Genomic DNA, 14,850 nt, shown 5'->3' on the forward strand with positions numbered 1-14,850 from the left:
CAGGAATAAAGAGAAAACAGATGGGGCGACTTTAAGCGAAACAGACTTTTCAAAAATCTTCACGCTCTGTAGGAAAAAAAATAAAATAAAATGCCCTCCTGCATGTCAAATGCCAGCGAGCACCATCCTGTTTTGGCCTTTGAGTCAGTCATGAGTGAAAAGCTGCGTGCTCCCTAGTGAGCTTTGGTCCTGGGGCTTCAACCGGTTGGCCAGAAAAGACAAGATTATGTATCAGGAATTTCACAGAGTGGAGCTGTCCTTGAGGTATACTTTGTTTGGGAGCGAGAGAAGTGTGGTTTACAGTGACATTTTGACCCCTGATAGTGCCTCATGGATAAACCATCGTACAACAGCTTAGGGTGATGCAGGAGCTATGCAGAGAATACAGAGCAGCCAAAATGTATTGTCTGGTGCAGGCAGGGTCCTTACAGGACAAGGATGCAGATCTGTGACATTAAAGTCTGGCAACTCCTCTCTAGTGTCAATAGTTAGTCTCCAAACGTCCTGACAGCCCTCAGTACACTGACCTACAAGTAAAGGTGAATTATACCGAACATGACACCTCATTGACTAATGCAACAAAGTGCCAGGCATTTGTAACTGTATGCCATCGCCCAGTGCTGTTCTCGTCACGGTCACTTGGCTTTGTGTGTGCATCGTGCATATGTTGTGTCAATTGGCTGAAAATGAAGGAGTGTAGTTCGCTGGAGAAGCAGGTGTTTTCCCCTCATTACTTCCTGACAATGCCCCATCTGGTGCTGGGGATCTGCTGCCACCGACTCCCTGCCAACTGGGGAGCAAACACTTGCAGAGAGGCTGACAGGGAAAAATGGGATGGGAATCTGGGAATGAGTTGGGCAGATACTATCCTCGCCAAAACAGCAAGGTTAAAATTTGTGTTGAGAAAGAAAATCACAGAGGGGTAGAGAGCCTGAAGCTGAGACTTTCGAGTTCGGAGTGAGAACAGTTTGGACTTGGACACACATCCACGCAAAAAGAGGTCAGAGATGAGGTGAGAGTTCCAAGCAACTTTATGGAAGCCAAGAGTAGAAATATTAATATTGATGCTCTGATGCATTACTGCTTGTTTGAACTTTTCTGACAGTTTGAACCTGAAGGACCAAAGTGTCAGAAGAGGGAGGGAGAGATGAGAGAGACATGTAAGCAGATTTAAGACCCATGACGTGCTATTCCGAAAGTTACCTAAAGAGAGCGCCAAAGATGGCTTTAAAACAGATGCCTCCAGGCCTTGGATGCTACAAGCCCATGCATGGTATAACACTAGATTAGGAGGGGAAAAAGAGATGTAGAAAGAGAAACAATTTTCATAATGGAGCAGCGCTCTCTGACTGGAAAACACAATTATGGGCAAACTGTGGCCACAGCATGAGGGTAAAGTTAAAGAGCCCCTTTAGCGGGACCTAATAGGCCCTGACTACAGATGAGCAGAAACACGGTTCGTCCGGAGCACAAGTTTTTGTTCCGGGCCATTACCGTCCTTGTAAAGGGTGATTTAGCCGAATACACTCAGGTCTGTCCCCTGCTAATCTTAATACATTTAAAGACAGTCGCACATATTCTTATTTGGCAGTGATTCAATATATAACCTTCCCTTCAGAGTTGATCACCAAACACTCAATAATAATATATAAAGAAAATTAATCTTACAGAAAGTAATTATTTTTATTTCACAATGTCAGCCTTAAAATGTGGGAACAGGTGAGTCCACCTGAGAACTGACATGCGGATGAAGTGGCACGTAACACGTGCTGATCAATCCTCGTAGCAATTGACTTCAGGATAGGCCTACAATAATCGAATGCAACATTATTGTCTCTTCAAACAATAAACATTTGGGCCATTTTCGTCATCTTAATCATTGTGCCACACATAATTTTCGGTCCGTGGAACTGAATTTGAAATCAACTGCTTTTTTGCGTCGGAAAATGAATGTTGGTTATCAATCACATTTAGAGCGAATTGATTTCAATTAATTGGAAGATGCACAGTTTCTTCCCTCCCTCTCTGCTCCTGTACAGCCGATTTCTTTTCAAAGCCCAGCCCTTCTTTCGCATCCGCACACCCCTCCACCTGCTCCTGCTCTCTTCAATTGGTCGGAAACACACACAGGCCCGCCCTACTGGCACGACTTTAAATATATTTACAATGTAAAGTAACCAAGAAAAACCGGCCAAGCCAACAAATTCAGGCATTCCGAGGGAGGGAAAGTGGTTGTGTGTGTGAGAGGGAGCATTACTATGTAAAGACCTGCCACTATACGCACTGAGCACTTGGCAAAACACACACTCGCTCACGCGCAGTCGGCAAGCGCGCGCACTCACACACACACACACACACATTCACAGACGCTGAAGGAGCTGTCGGAGAGTGAACCTGCGGGTTCATGTCACTCTGATTTCTCCAAGGAAGAGGAATACTGAGGAAGAGATCAGAGGGGAATATCAGCGACAGCGATGGCTTTCGCGACCGTGTGGAACTACTGCGTCCCTCTCACCATCATCACCGTCGCCTGCCTGGTGCGCACTGGTAAGACTCGGAACGAGAGAGTGAATGAGTGTGATGTGAATGAGAAGAGTGTTAAGCCGACTCGATGTGTTGTGGCTTTTCCGTGCAAGTTTGCCTAAGTACTCTAAGAAGAATCTGAATAACGCTTAAAAATGCACCGGGCTTATTCTGACCTGTCAGGCATGGAATGGGGAAGGAGGCGTTCACGGCGGGACAAGAACACGTGCAGTTATGCCAGTTTACAATCATGCTGCGGACTAGTCTTAGTATTCACTACATGGTAATTATAATCAAAGCCCATTGCGCAAGTCTGGACAACATCCTTCTGCTGTTTGGGTATGAGTCATTGTGTTGACCACTTCTCGGAACGGTTAGGCTGGAAAGACCCCAAAACCCATCGCAATGAAAACAAAAGTGAAATGCGAAGGCTTACTGTCACTTTTTGCCCACGCACAAATATTTTATGAAATCATTCAATGCTCCGTTGAACCGCGTGCGTCACGGGATTTTGATTTATTTCCTCCAGATTGTGTTTGGGATTTATTGTATCATAGCTGCTGCATGAGACGGGACCAGATCCCCGGGAGATATATGTGCAAACAGCCATACATGTGAGCTCCGATTGAATATTCAGACAGCCACATGAGAGCTCATAACAAATGCCCGCAGTGGGCTAGACGTGTCACACACCAGACCCAGCAGTAGTGTTTGTTACTGGTTTATATTCTGCAGCGGTGTGAGGAACTGAAAGGACCTTTGAGACCTCACCTTATCAGATACAATAACCTCTAACAATCAATTGCAAAGCCTTGTAGTGGCACCTGCAGTGCCTTTGTTGCTGTTACTCTCCCCACTGGATCATCCCAGTCTGGGATGGTCCTGCATTGCTCCCTTACAGGCGCAACATATTTCATGGTCACTGCCCTATAACAAGTGCATCTGCTGCAAAAATAGGGATTTGGATTAGGCTCAATCATGACTCTGAGCAACTTTAGCCTCATGGTATTTTGTGCCATCTGCTTGGATGTGGTAAAATACAATCTCATAACAAAGGTTATTAAATTCCACCCAAAGCTTGCTGCAGTTCTGACTGAACAGGAATGGCAACGAGGAAGAGCACACAGATGTTGCCTCGTTGGTTTGTGTCCTGTGGTTGTTGTGCTCTATGAGGCTTTTGTTGACGTTGTCCTGAGGCAGTGAAAGGGTTAAGTGCAAGGTTAGACATTGTCACAGTCAGACCTGTGCTGTGCTCGTTGTGATTATGTCTCTTTTACATAGGGAGCGCTACATTGCTCCATAGCCATTCCTCCGGCTGCACTGATACCAACCTCCTGGCCAACCCATGGGCTGTGTATTGATTTCTTCCTGTGTGTGTGTGTGTGTGTGTGTGTGTGTGTGTGTGTGTGTGTGTGTGTGTGTGTGTGTGTGTGTGTGTGTGGATTCTATTTGTATGTCTGCTCCTGTAGAAGTTGAGTGTTGATTTATGCATAAGCGTGTAGGTGTTTTGTATGTCAGTCTAGCTGGAGTACTGTGTAGGAGATTTGTGTGTGTGTGTGTGTTTCTAAGCGTCCATTTTTTAACATGCTTGTGTGTTGCATGTTAATGCGCTGTGTGTGTGTGTGCGCGCGCGTGTGTGTGTGTGTGTGTGTGTGTGCGTGTGTGCGTGTTGCATATACATTGCCGGGTTTTGCCTGAGCTCTAGGCAACCTCTGCCGGGGGCTGCTCACTGATCACTGTCATTAATCTAGCCACTGACAGAGGCCGAGAGAGACAGGGGCCGGGGGGTGGAGGGGTGTTACAGGCAGGGGGTGGCTGGAGGAAGGAGGGAGGGAGAGAGAGAAGGAAGTGCAGAGATGGTTTGTTTCTGAACACCCTGCGCAGAGGCACATATACTTTGCACGCATAAAAAAAGCTGTATTTCTGATAAAAAATCAGCATGTCTCTGCCATTTTTCCTCCACAGAGGAAAATGGCAAAAGTAATCGAGTGGAAAAGATAATGGAGAGAAAAGGTGGCAAGGGATGGGGTTTGGGGTTGTTATTATGCCAGAATAGATATGGACAGATTGATTGGGCAGATAAGACGGATGAGCAGACAGATAGATTGAGAGGATGCTGTGAAGATGGCGAGGCTGGAAGGCTTGGCCCTCCTTTGAAGAATGAAGGAGAGACAGAGGGATGGAAAGATGGAGGGAGCAAGAAAGGCAGAAAAGAGTGAGTGAGAAAGGAAGACTGGGAGAAGGAAGGCAGAAAGACTTCAGTGTGTCTGACGGGCAGGCCTGAGGGACACACACACACACACACACACACACACACACACACACACACACACACACACACACACACACACACACACACACACACACACACACACACACAGTCAGCAATGTGTGTTTGTGCAGTGAGTGCATGGCTTTGTGGGGGTGGCTGATCTACAGCTGCTGTGGGCCAAACTTAAACCCCACGTACAGTAACAAATGCTGTTAACTCCACCTCTGCTGCTTGCCCGACCTTAATCGCTACCATGCATTCCTCCATCACTTCCGTGCTTCCCCCTCCTCCCTACTCTCCTCCTTTGCCTCCATTACCACCTGCCTTATCGCTGTGTGCATTAAATCACCTCCATTTGTTTATTTGAATGTGTGCAATGAGAGCCATCCGTTTTGAGCTTGTTTCCCATCATGCTGTTTGGACCTTGGCTGGGGCTCTGGCGGTTGAAAAACAGCAGCAGTTGGACGGACTTGTGGGAGGAGATTTGAATACCAATTATAGCTGGTATATGTGCACACACACACACACACACACACACACACACACACACACACACACACACACACACACACACACACACACACACACACACACACACACACAGGCCATGCATAAATCAATGTCGATGTGAGTCACATAAGGGAGGCCTGGCGTGTAAACACAAACATCAAGGGAAATGCTGTACACACAAAAACAAAGAATGTGGACACGCATGAGCAAATGCATAGGTGCAGAAATACAGGCGTACACCTACACATACACCTTGCCTACAAAAAGCTTACAGAGCACATTAGAGTTTCTTTTGAACATAGGAATAAGACTGCTAATGCGAGAGTTTGTCCGAGCCCAATTGCATTTTGATGCTTGTCAGACCCATTGCGCAGGGCTTGCTATTTCAGCATCTTTCTTTGTTCTCTAATGCGGGGAAAAAGTCTTCCCAGTAAGCCAAGGTTTATCCTTTGATCCAAACCTTGGAGGATAATTCACCCTCAAAATAAAATAAACTTGTCGACAGTTTAATTAAAAGAGCGAGACCTCTCTTCCTTGCTCTCTGCCCTGCCATCTACTGATTCACGGTGTACATCTGAGCTCAATCAGATTTCAGTGTTCGCTTCTTTTTTTTGTTTCTGTGATTCCCTGTCTTTTGTAGGTCTAAATAATTGGACAAGCTGAACTTGGCAGACGGTGCTGGCATGCCCGTCAACACGAGAAGCTGAAATTGGCCTTACAAAAAAAACGCTGCCTACTGCTGTCGTGCACGGCCCTGTTTGATCAGCCGATGAAGTCTTAAAGGGTCCTGACAGGGTGGCCCGTTATCTCAGCTGAGCAACTGCTCACACATAAGCTCCATAAACAAATTGGACTGTGTCCCTTTTTGGGCAAGTCATGACTGCGAGAGTTACGGAGCTTAGTGTGGGCTGGTTTTATTCTCCCCTGGGCTTTTATGGGTCCATTACTCAGAAGCAGAAGAAGTTCTTAGGCTCACCGTTTAGTGCAGGTGATGTATTCTACAGTAATTATCTCCTAATCCGCCCCCTAGTATTCAATGCGATCCATAACTCCTTGTTTTGAACTGCTGTTGTTTCACACAATGACTGCATCTCAATCCCCTCCAATATTATAGACAAGGTACAGAGAGGATTTTATTTTTACATCGACTTATTAACTAGAAATAAAGGGACATAAGACCAAGTCATTTTGTTTCTACTGCAAGGACACATCGGACGTGGCCATCACACATCCCTCTTCACATTCTGTTTACAGCACAGTGATTCAGTCTGTTTTTTCCTCATGGAGAGGTTCATGTATAAACAGAATGCATGAGGCACAATGATTGAAGGGGGCACACAAAGACACCAATTGGCAATTGAAGCCTTATATCTCATTTGACCATTTGTTTAATTGTCCATTAGTGAAACTTTCTATCAATCTAATCAGGCCAGCGCTAATGTAGAAACACTCTTTATAGCCGCCACCTCATCTCTTACCCATTACTATTCCCCAGACAGTTCCGCTTGTGATTATCATAATGGTGATCTATGTCGTCCTTATGTGTCGCTCTCTGAGAACAACTGGCATTTCACCAACTTTGCCGCTGAAAGTTTTTAATGCTGAGTAGGATGCCAAGGACGTCTCCTCCATTTGCTGGCATCAGAAGCCTGCCAATCAATCCAACGCTTTTAACTCCATCTGATTGGCTCAGTATAAAAAGAGAAACTCCCCCCCCCCCATCGGGTGCAGCTTTCCGTACTCTGACCTGATGTCCCCTGAGCCAGCAGCTTTTCTCCAGCCACTGACCCCTCTTGCTGTATATTTGTCTTTGCCACGGGAGCGCAAAATCAGTAAACAGCGATTCCCTCCGCACTGCTTCTTGGCACTACACACAAAGGCAGTTGCTATGTTATTCTTTCTACTGGACTACAAGGTGTAATTTTTTTAGCCAGTCGAAGTTGAAGTCTAGGAAATGGAGATTGAAGGAGAGAGATGGGATCCTGAGTCTGAAAAAAACATTAAAACACCCAACGCCATAGGGTGAGCATTCCTCGCTATTGGTGACACAGTTTCCATGACTAAGAGTAAACGTTTATACCTCCTGCTTGGCCCTGGGCTTGTTTAACACCCTCCCTTGTAGCAGTGACACCTGTCTCCGAAGCTCCCGCAGGGCCTAGCGCTAACTTGGCCAGACAGCGGCCTCCAGTAGCGCCGGTAACCAAGGTGATTATCCCCACTCAGGCGCTGCGATGGAGCCCTCCCCAGCTGTGATTGGACGAGAGAGGCTGATTGAGCTGAAAAGGGCAAGTGCCTGAAATTGAAGAGCTGAAAACTGTGTACTCTGCCATTGCGGAGGCTAATACACATCCCATCTGTAAGAGTTGATGTAGAGACAAGAGGAGGGAATGGCTTGTAAGGAGGTGCTCGTCCAGGGGTAAGGAGGATCAGTTAAGGACTTAAACCCAGGTGAAACTGTCAAGGCTGGGCATACAGGTTACCAACAAGACCCCATTTCCCTTTACCCTTGGGAGGTCTGTGTGTCCAGTGGAGGCTAGCTGATGAGGAGTGACCAGGCTTAGCAGGGGCACTGGGAGACTGATGCGGTCAGAGAGCTAGAGTGAAACAGAGAGGGGGAGAGATGGCTGGTTGCACAGTGTATAAAAGAGTGAAGGAAGGGAGCAAGGAAGGGGGGGGGCACTACGGGTATGCGTCACAGACCAGTGAAGCAGGGAAGAGCAGAGGAGAAAGTCAGGCAGAGAGGAGTCCAACAAACACGTGAATGATTGCAGGATTTCAGCTCTGAAATGGGAGGGTGTAAAAAAAAAAAAACAAGGGAGAGAGAGCAACACCTGCTGCGCCGAATGACGGATTTAGAAGGCCAAAAATGTGAGGAAGGAGAGAAGGGTGAGATTAAGAAGGTGGGAACAAGGCAGAAAAATACAGGGTGCTGGTGTGAGAGGAGGAGATGGAGGAAGGGTAGGAGGAGGAGGAGGAGATGGATGGTGATACACAGAGATAAAGACGGAGAGAGGGCAAGCACTGTGTAGGTGACCAGACCAGAGAGACGAGGTGTCATGATCGATGAGGTCACAGTATGCACACACACACCCCCCCCCCCCCCCCACACACACACACACACACACACACACACACAGACTAAAGCAAACTAAAGTATTGAAATTGTTTCCCAGCAGCTCATGGCCAGTCCTCCCACTTTTAGAGAAGCTGCATGGTTCTTCGGCTCGGAGAATTAAACACCCACACACGCACAGGGCTATTCATCTGTCTGCCATTTAGAATCCTGCTTCGTATCATCGCCATTAATAGGTTGGCTTTGATGAGATTGTCGGATGCTGAAAATTGCCAGTCAAAGCAGTGCACAATCTACTGGGAAATCTGATGGAGGTTTTCTGAAGGCGGACACAACAATGCTGAAGAGGTCTCGGATGAGTTTTCTATCTTATAAAACTCTCAAAATGTCTCTCCCACTAGTGGCAAATTCATTTGAACTACGATCACGTCTTGCATCAATAAAGTGCTAGTGTCAGTTGCAGTAACCTCAGTGAGGACATATTTTTTTCGTTTTTTTATTCAAGTGATCAAGTAATCCGACCTGATAAGATCATACTGATACTGAAAACTAACATTTGAAGTTGGGAGATAAAAGGGCTGTTTGCCCGATGTTACAGAAAACCACACATTCTGCTTTACTGTATGCGCTTTAAAAAACCAAATGCTATCACTCAGTGAAAGACGAGTGATAACTGCAGCTGCCAATAGATCAAACTCAGATTGCCCAACTCGATTGTGGACAGATGCAAAGTGATTGTTGACTACTGCAGCTTTCACGATACTTCCGAGACACACACTTACACTCGCTCTCTTCCACTTGTCTCTATCTGGCTATTCATTATCTCTTTTTCTCAGGTCTGAGACAAGAGCTTCAACATCAGGACTAGTAAGCTTTGATCCACTTCATTAGCAAACCGACAACAACCATTAATTATAGGCAATTAATTAGCAGCACATGAAAACAATCCTCGAGAAGATGGCCGCTTGCAAAGACCCCCCCAAGGCGCTTGTAGGAAGGAGAGTGAGGAAAAAGAAAGAGATGGACAAATGAAAGAAAAGGAAAAAAAATTAGGGGAATAAGCCTGCGGTCATGCTTAATGTGCTGGGGTGAGATTTACCGCAATGATTTTCCCGGCTCTTTTGAGATTCATAAGGTCATCAATTCATGCTCTGCTTTCAGCAGGGCCAAACAAAAGTGAGGCTATGAAGCCCTCTGCACTGAAGTAAAGAGAGAAGAAAAGAAGCCGAGCCAAATTGAATTGGTGCTGCGATTGTTTCTGCAGAGATTGTTACAGTTGGCAAGGCCACTTAAAAAGTGGCCGAGCACCAACAACCTTGAGGAGAGCTCGGGCTGATTCTCTCCCAGGATTCATTTTCCCCTGTGCAGCTGAAGGGGGCATTTAAGTGCACTACTGCTGAATCACCTTATGGCCATTAACAGGTACACCCCCTCTCCCCTCACCTCTCATAAAGTGCGCCAGCAGACTGATGCGGTGCTTTGACTTGTGCCCACAGACGTGTTCCTATCTCCATGTCCATCTGTCGGCTGAATAATGTTATCACGGACTGCAGAAGGGCCGTGTCTTTCCTTCCTGGCCTTGCAGTAGAGGAGTGGAACAGCGGTACACTCTGTGATATTGAATAAGTTTGACACAAGCCTCGGGCATTGGGTGCAGTTGCGGAGAAACAGTGGTTCATAGCAACTGCCACCCACTGGGCCATACTGGTGAACTGAGCTGTGAAGCAGCTTGCAGAGGCCAGTGGGGTTCTGTGGTCGGTACCAAAGTCATTTCTTGCTTTTGTGGACTCTGTAGCCATGGACAGCAATTGGTTTTTGTATCTGCAATATAGATCGTACAGTTTGGAGAGCCGCAGAGTACACGTAGCACGGCACTTTTGCCCCTTGACTGCATATACAGTAACATACTTTTATTGCAAGAGCAACTAATAAAAGAAAGCTGTGGGGGGATTTTCTTTCATTCGTGATTGTTTTTTTTTGCTTCCCAGCGGCCGAGATGGCTGCCATCTGTCCTCCCATTTATCCGAGCAACTCTATCTGCTGTTTTAGTCTCTGAGCCTGCATTTTCCTGTACATCTGACCCAAAATTCCCCATGATACTAGGGCTGCACGATATGAGGAAATATCTAATTGCAAATATTTTGACTGATATTGTGATTGCGATATGATCCACGATATTGGATGGAATGATTATTTTTGTATTATTATTATTCTCATATTCATTGAAAAATATAAAAAATTGCGAAGGATCTGTACCAAACAAAGATGTTTTCTTTAGTCTGTAGGATACAATTTGTAGGCGGAGACGTCTCTGCAGCACCACAATACTTAATTCATAATGTTTTGACACATATTTTGCCTTTAAAGGTCCCATGACATGGTGCTCTTTGGATGCTTTTATATAGACCTTAGTGGTCCCCTAATACTGTATCTGAAGTCTCTTTTATATAGACCTTAGTGGTCCCCTAATACTGTATCTGAAGTCTCTTTTATATAGACCTTAGTGGTCCCCTAATACTGTATCTGAAGTCTCTTTTATATAGACCTTAGTGGTCCCCTAATACTGTATCTGAAGTCTCTTTCCCGAAATTCAGCTTTGGTGCAGAACTACAGCCACTAGAGCCAGTCCCACAATGAGCTTTCCTTAGGATGTGCCATTTCTGTGTCTGAAGCTATTAAGGAGGAGAGAGGGAGGGCAAGGTGGAGGGTGGGGGTGTGGCCTTGACCAACTGCCACTTTTCTCGTTTGAAAGCCATGATGTCTCTCTCTCATGGGTTGGCCAAATTCTCTGGGCGGGCAAAGCAGAGAAAGGGGAGGTAACCTTGCTTGTTATGACCTCATAACAAGCAGATTCCAAAACAGCTCATCTGAGCTTTCATTTTCTCAAAGGCAGAGCAGGATACCCAGGGCTCGGTTTACACCTATCGCCATTTCTAGTCACTGGGGGACCATAGGCAGGCTGGCGGAACTCACATTAATGTTAAAAAACCTCATAAAGTGAAATTTTCATGCCATGGGACCTTTAACAAATATTGCGCCCCCTTGCGATTTGGATATTGCACTAGTCCATATTGTGATTTCAATAAAATTTCGATTAATTGTGTAGCCAAGGATTATACTTTTTCCTGTCATGAAAATAACTTAAATAAGTATGTATGTGTAAAAATGTTTCTTCTTTTATTCAGTATTAGAAAAATATAAAACCACGGACGTGATTACAAGTGCAATACATTGCTCTGAGTCTTGCATACCATTAGTGTAGACTTAAATTGCATGAATCTGTGGTCATGTCAAGGCACTATGAAGCAAACACTTGATGCATGCTTTGTAAGGCAGGAAATTGAAGCTGCCAACAAATATGAAGGCTTAACAATCTGAAGGAAGATTGTATGAGGAAGTGTGAGTCTGCAAAATTACCACAATTTATCAATGTTAGGATTTGATCAACTAAGATAACTGCGGAGACGTTGCCCATATCTGGTTCATGTGTCACTGTTGGTTAGATAACGCCGCCAAATGTGGGACAAAGCATAATTAAACATTTTTGACCATTGAAAACATTGTGGTACCAAGATTACACTTAATAATGCTGACTTTCTCATTATTATTTTAGCATTAACTTGAATAAAAGTCATACTTATGAATGTAATTTGTTGTAGAAAAAGGAGAAATTGCTCTCTAGAAGATGTTTTTTTTTTCTTTTTAGATTATGTTTTGGGCATTTTCGGCCTTTATTTTTATAAGACAGTTGAAGACATAAAAGGGGGGAGAGAGAAGGGGAATGACATGCAGCATAGGGCCGCAGGTCAGAGTCGAACCCATGGCCACTGCGTCGAGGAGTAAACCTCCATATATGGGCGCGCGCTCTACCAGTGGTGAGCTACCCAGGCGCCCTCTCTTGAAGACTTTTTTTTAATTCTGTCAACTGCTACTTTGGTGCTATGAGTCAGGGAAGTTAAACCGTAGCACAACATCCTTAATTTAGGTACAAAATCATAAACTTAAAATCCTAATTAGATTTAGTAGTATAGATTCATTATATCATCAACACTATAATATATTTATCATATATCATTCATAATTTTTCCTACGCTTCTAAACCAATTTACTCAAAACCATGTTAGCATTGGTGGTGGTGGTGTTGGGGGGGGGGGGGGGGTGGTGTTGTGACAGCACACTCTTGTATATGCAATTATATCTGATGCTTATTTACAATGGAGATGGATTTGAGTTGTGCTGTAGGGAAAGTGATTTATGAGCTTATGGGGAAAATTAAAAACAAACATAAACCATAGGTAATTAAAAAGCAGGTTGATCCCAAATGATGACTTACGTATAAATCTTTGGCCGTGTTACAGAAGTGTGCACAAATCTGTAGCAAAGCAGACAGGCAGGTTGGCAGGTTGGCTCCGGCACGCATTCATACACACACACACACACACACACACACACACACACACACACACACACACACACACACACACACACACACACACACACATTTGCATATGCATAAAAAAACAAACCTTACGCTGCACTCTCGAGACTGTCGAGACCTTTTGGAGTTTCCAAACTTATTTACTGCAGCGTGTTGTGACTTGATGCTCTGTGCCTTTTTAAATGCCATGTACCCTCTCTGGCCTCCTCCTTTATGAGCTTCCCCAGGATAGTGTTGACAGATAGAGGGACACACCTGGTGATTGTGTTTCAAGTACACAAACATATTCACAAATGCAGAAAGACTGTGTTTTTTTTGTTTTTTGTTTTTTATACATGTAGCACCCGTTTTTTGCCTTTTGTTCTCAAAGAAAACCTGTTTACACTCTTGATCACTGTACTGGTTCTCCTCTCCCTGCCTTTTTTATACCTTGTCTCCCCCCCACCTTTCTCTCAACCCCTCCCTCGTCTCTGACCCCTCATTCCTAATTCTCCCGCAGTGTGAAGAAGGTTCTGTGTCTTTTTGTTTGTACTCACCATTATCACTCAAAAAGCTTTTTTTATCCCTCTTATACCCTGCTCACTGTGGGCCTGTCTTTCTACATTTAACCTTGTTGGTACTTAAATGCCCATGCCTCCATAAGTGGTAACCTCCACTTATGTGCCCAATAGGTGCATGTGTCCGCATGACTCAGCTCCAACTGTTACTGAGAGTTTGCAATGAGGAGGAGACTCAATGATAGTTGGAAAGACAGATTTTGGTGAAGGGGAGGGGGAACTTTTCGTTGCCAGGATGCAGGATTTGATGGATCTTTTGGCTAACAGTCTCTCCTGCCTCCCTGCTGCTTGCACCCCTTTCCCGCCTCCTCTTCCTATCTACCTGTTATACTGTAGCCGCAGGCTATAGTGGTGATGCCAGGGCCAGGTGTGGAGAGGTAGACAGTGAGTGGAAGGGAGAAGAAGAGAGAGGGAGGATTGACAGGGCCCAGGTGGCCAGCTTGAACGCCTGTGCTTCTGCTTTCCCCTTTCTCATTTGCATAGACGAAATGTTGTTTTTTTTTTCCTTCTGTCTGACTCTTTATTTTCAGCACTCTCCTTCCATTTACACACGCCGCATTGATTCATTTCCAATATTATATTTGTTTTCTCCTGCCGCTGTTCTTGTTTCTCAGAATAAGTTACACTTTCACTTACTTCCTTTACTTTTAACTTTCTGTTTTCTTTTTTATAGACAATTGCCTCCCCCCCTTTTTACCGTACCTCCAGATTTACCTTCTCTTCTCGTCTCCCTTGCTTTGGGCTTGCTGAACTGTGCATTTTACTTATGTGCTGCACTGCAATATTCTGAAGGTGGATGCTTATTTCCACCGTACATGCACTTCAGGGACCGTACAGTCCTCCCTACCATCTCCATTCATCTCTCACCCATCTTCTCTTGCTCCTGACTGTTCTTTACTAACCCTATATCTCGTCTCCCCATTCCAACCCCCCCGTCACTACTTGTTTTTCTATTATTTGCATTTAATTCCCCCATCTACTTCCTACCAATCTCTGTTGATCAGGCCATCACTCACAAACAAACACACACTTTATCACTCTCCTCTTTCCTACTGTTTCCATTTCTCTATCTTAACCTTTCTGGCCATTATATATCATGATTCACCTTTACTTGGCCTCTTCCTGGCATATTGGCCATTTTACAGTTGTGTGTGCTGCGGTGTACAGGTGTGTGTTTAAAGGGGCTGAGTAGTATTCTTCTCACACATGTAGGCACATACACATGCATCATTGTCCTGCCGTTTTTGTCATGCCAAACACACTCCTGACTGGCTCAGCCTGAGCCTGAGTCTAAATTGTGCATAAGCAAGCATGCATGCTCTTGGAAATATATATTTTAAATAGTTTGAGCACTTTTTTTTCCCAACCTAAACACACCTTCCTTTTAGAGATATGCCAGGTTCTCATCTGTGAAATTCCACACAGCTATATAGAAACCCACATATATGCTTCCACATATATACAGGGGACAATGTCT

At 44.9% G+C, this 14,850-nt stretch overlaps 1 protein-coding gene across 1 annotated transcript in view; it reads left to right on the plus strand.

Annotated features, from left to right (window-relative positions):
• Positions 1-2,200: 2,200 nt before the first annotated feature.
• cadm4 (cell adhesion molecule 4) overlaps positions 2,201-14,850 on the plus strand; it is a 147,322-nt gene continuing 134,672 nt past the window's right edge. The window contains exon 1 of the mRNA XM_028581715.1: positions 2,201-2,547. Within this exon, the coding sequence (XP_028437516.1) occupies positions 2,475-2,547 (73 nt within the window). The 5' untranslated portion in view covers positions 2,201-2,474. The remainder of the gene's footprint in view (positions 2,548-14,850) is intronic.

The sequence above is a fragment of the Perca flavescens genome, chromosome 6, assembly GCF_004354835.1.
Source record: "Perca flavescens isolate YP-PL-M2 chromosome 6, PFLA_1.0, whole genome shotgun sequence".
Classification (NCBI taxonomy): domain Eukaryota; kingdom Metazoa; phylum Chordata; class Actinopteri; order Perciformes; family Percidae; genus Perca; species Perca flavescens.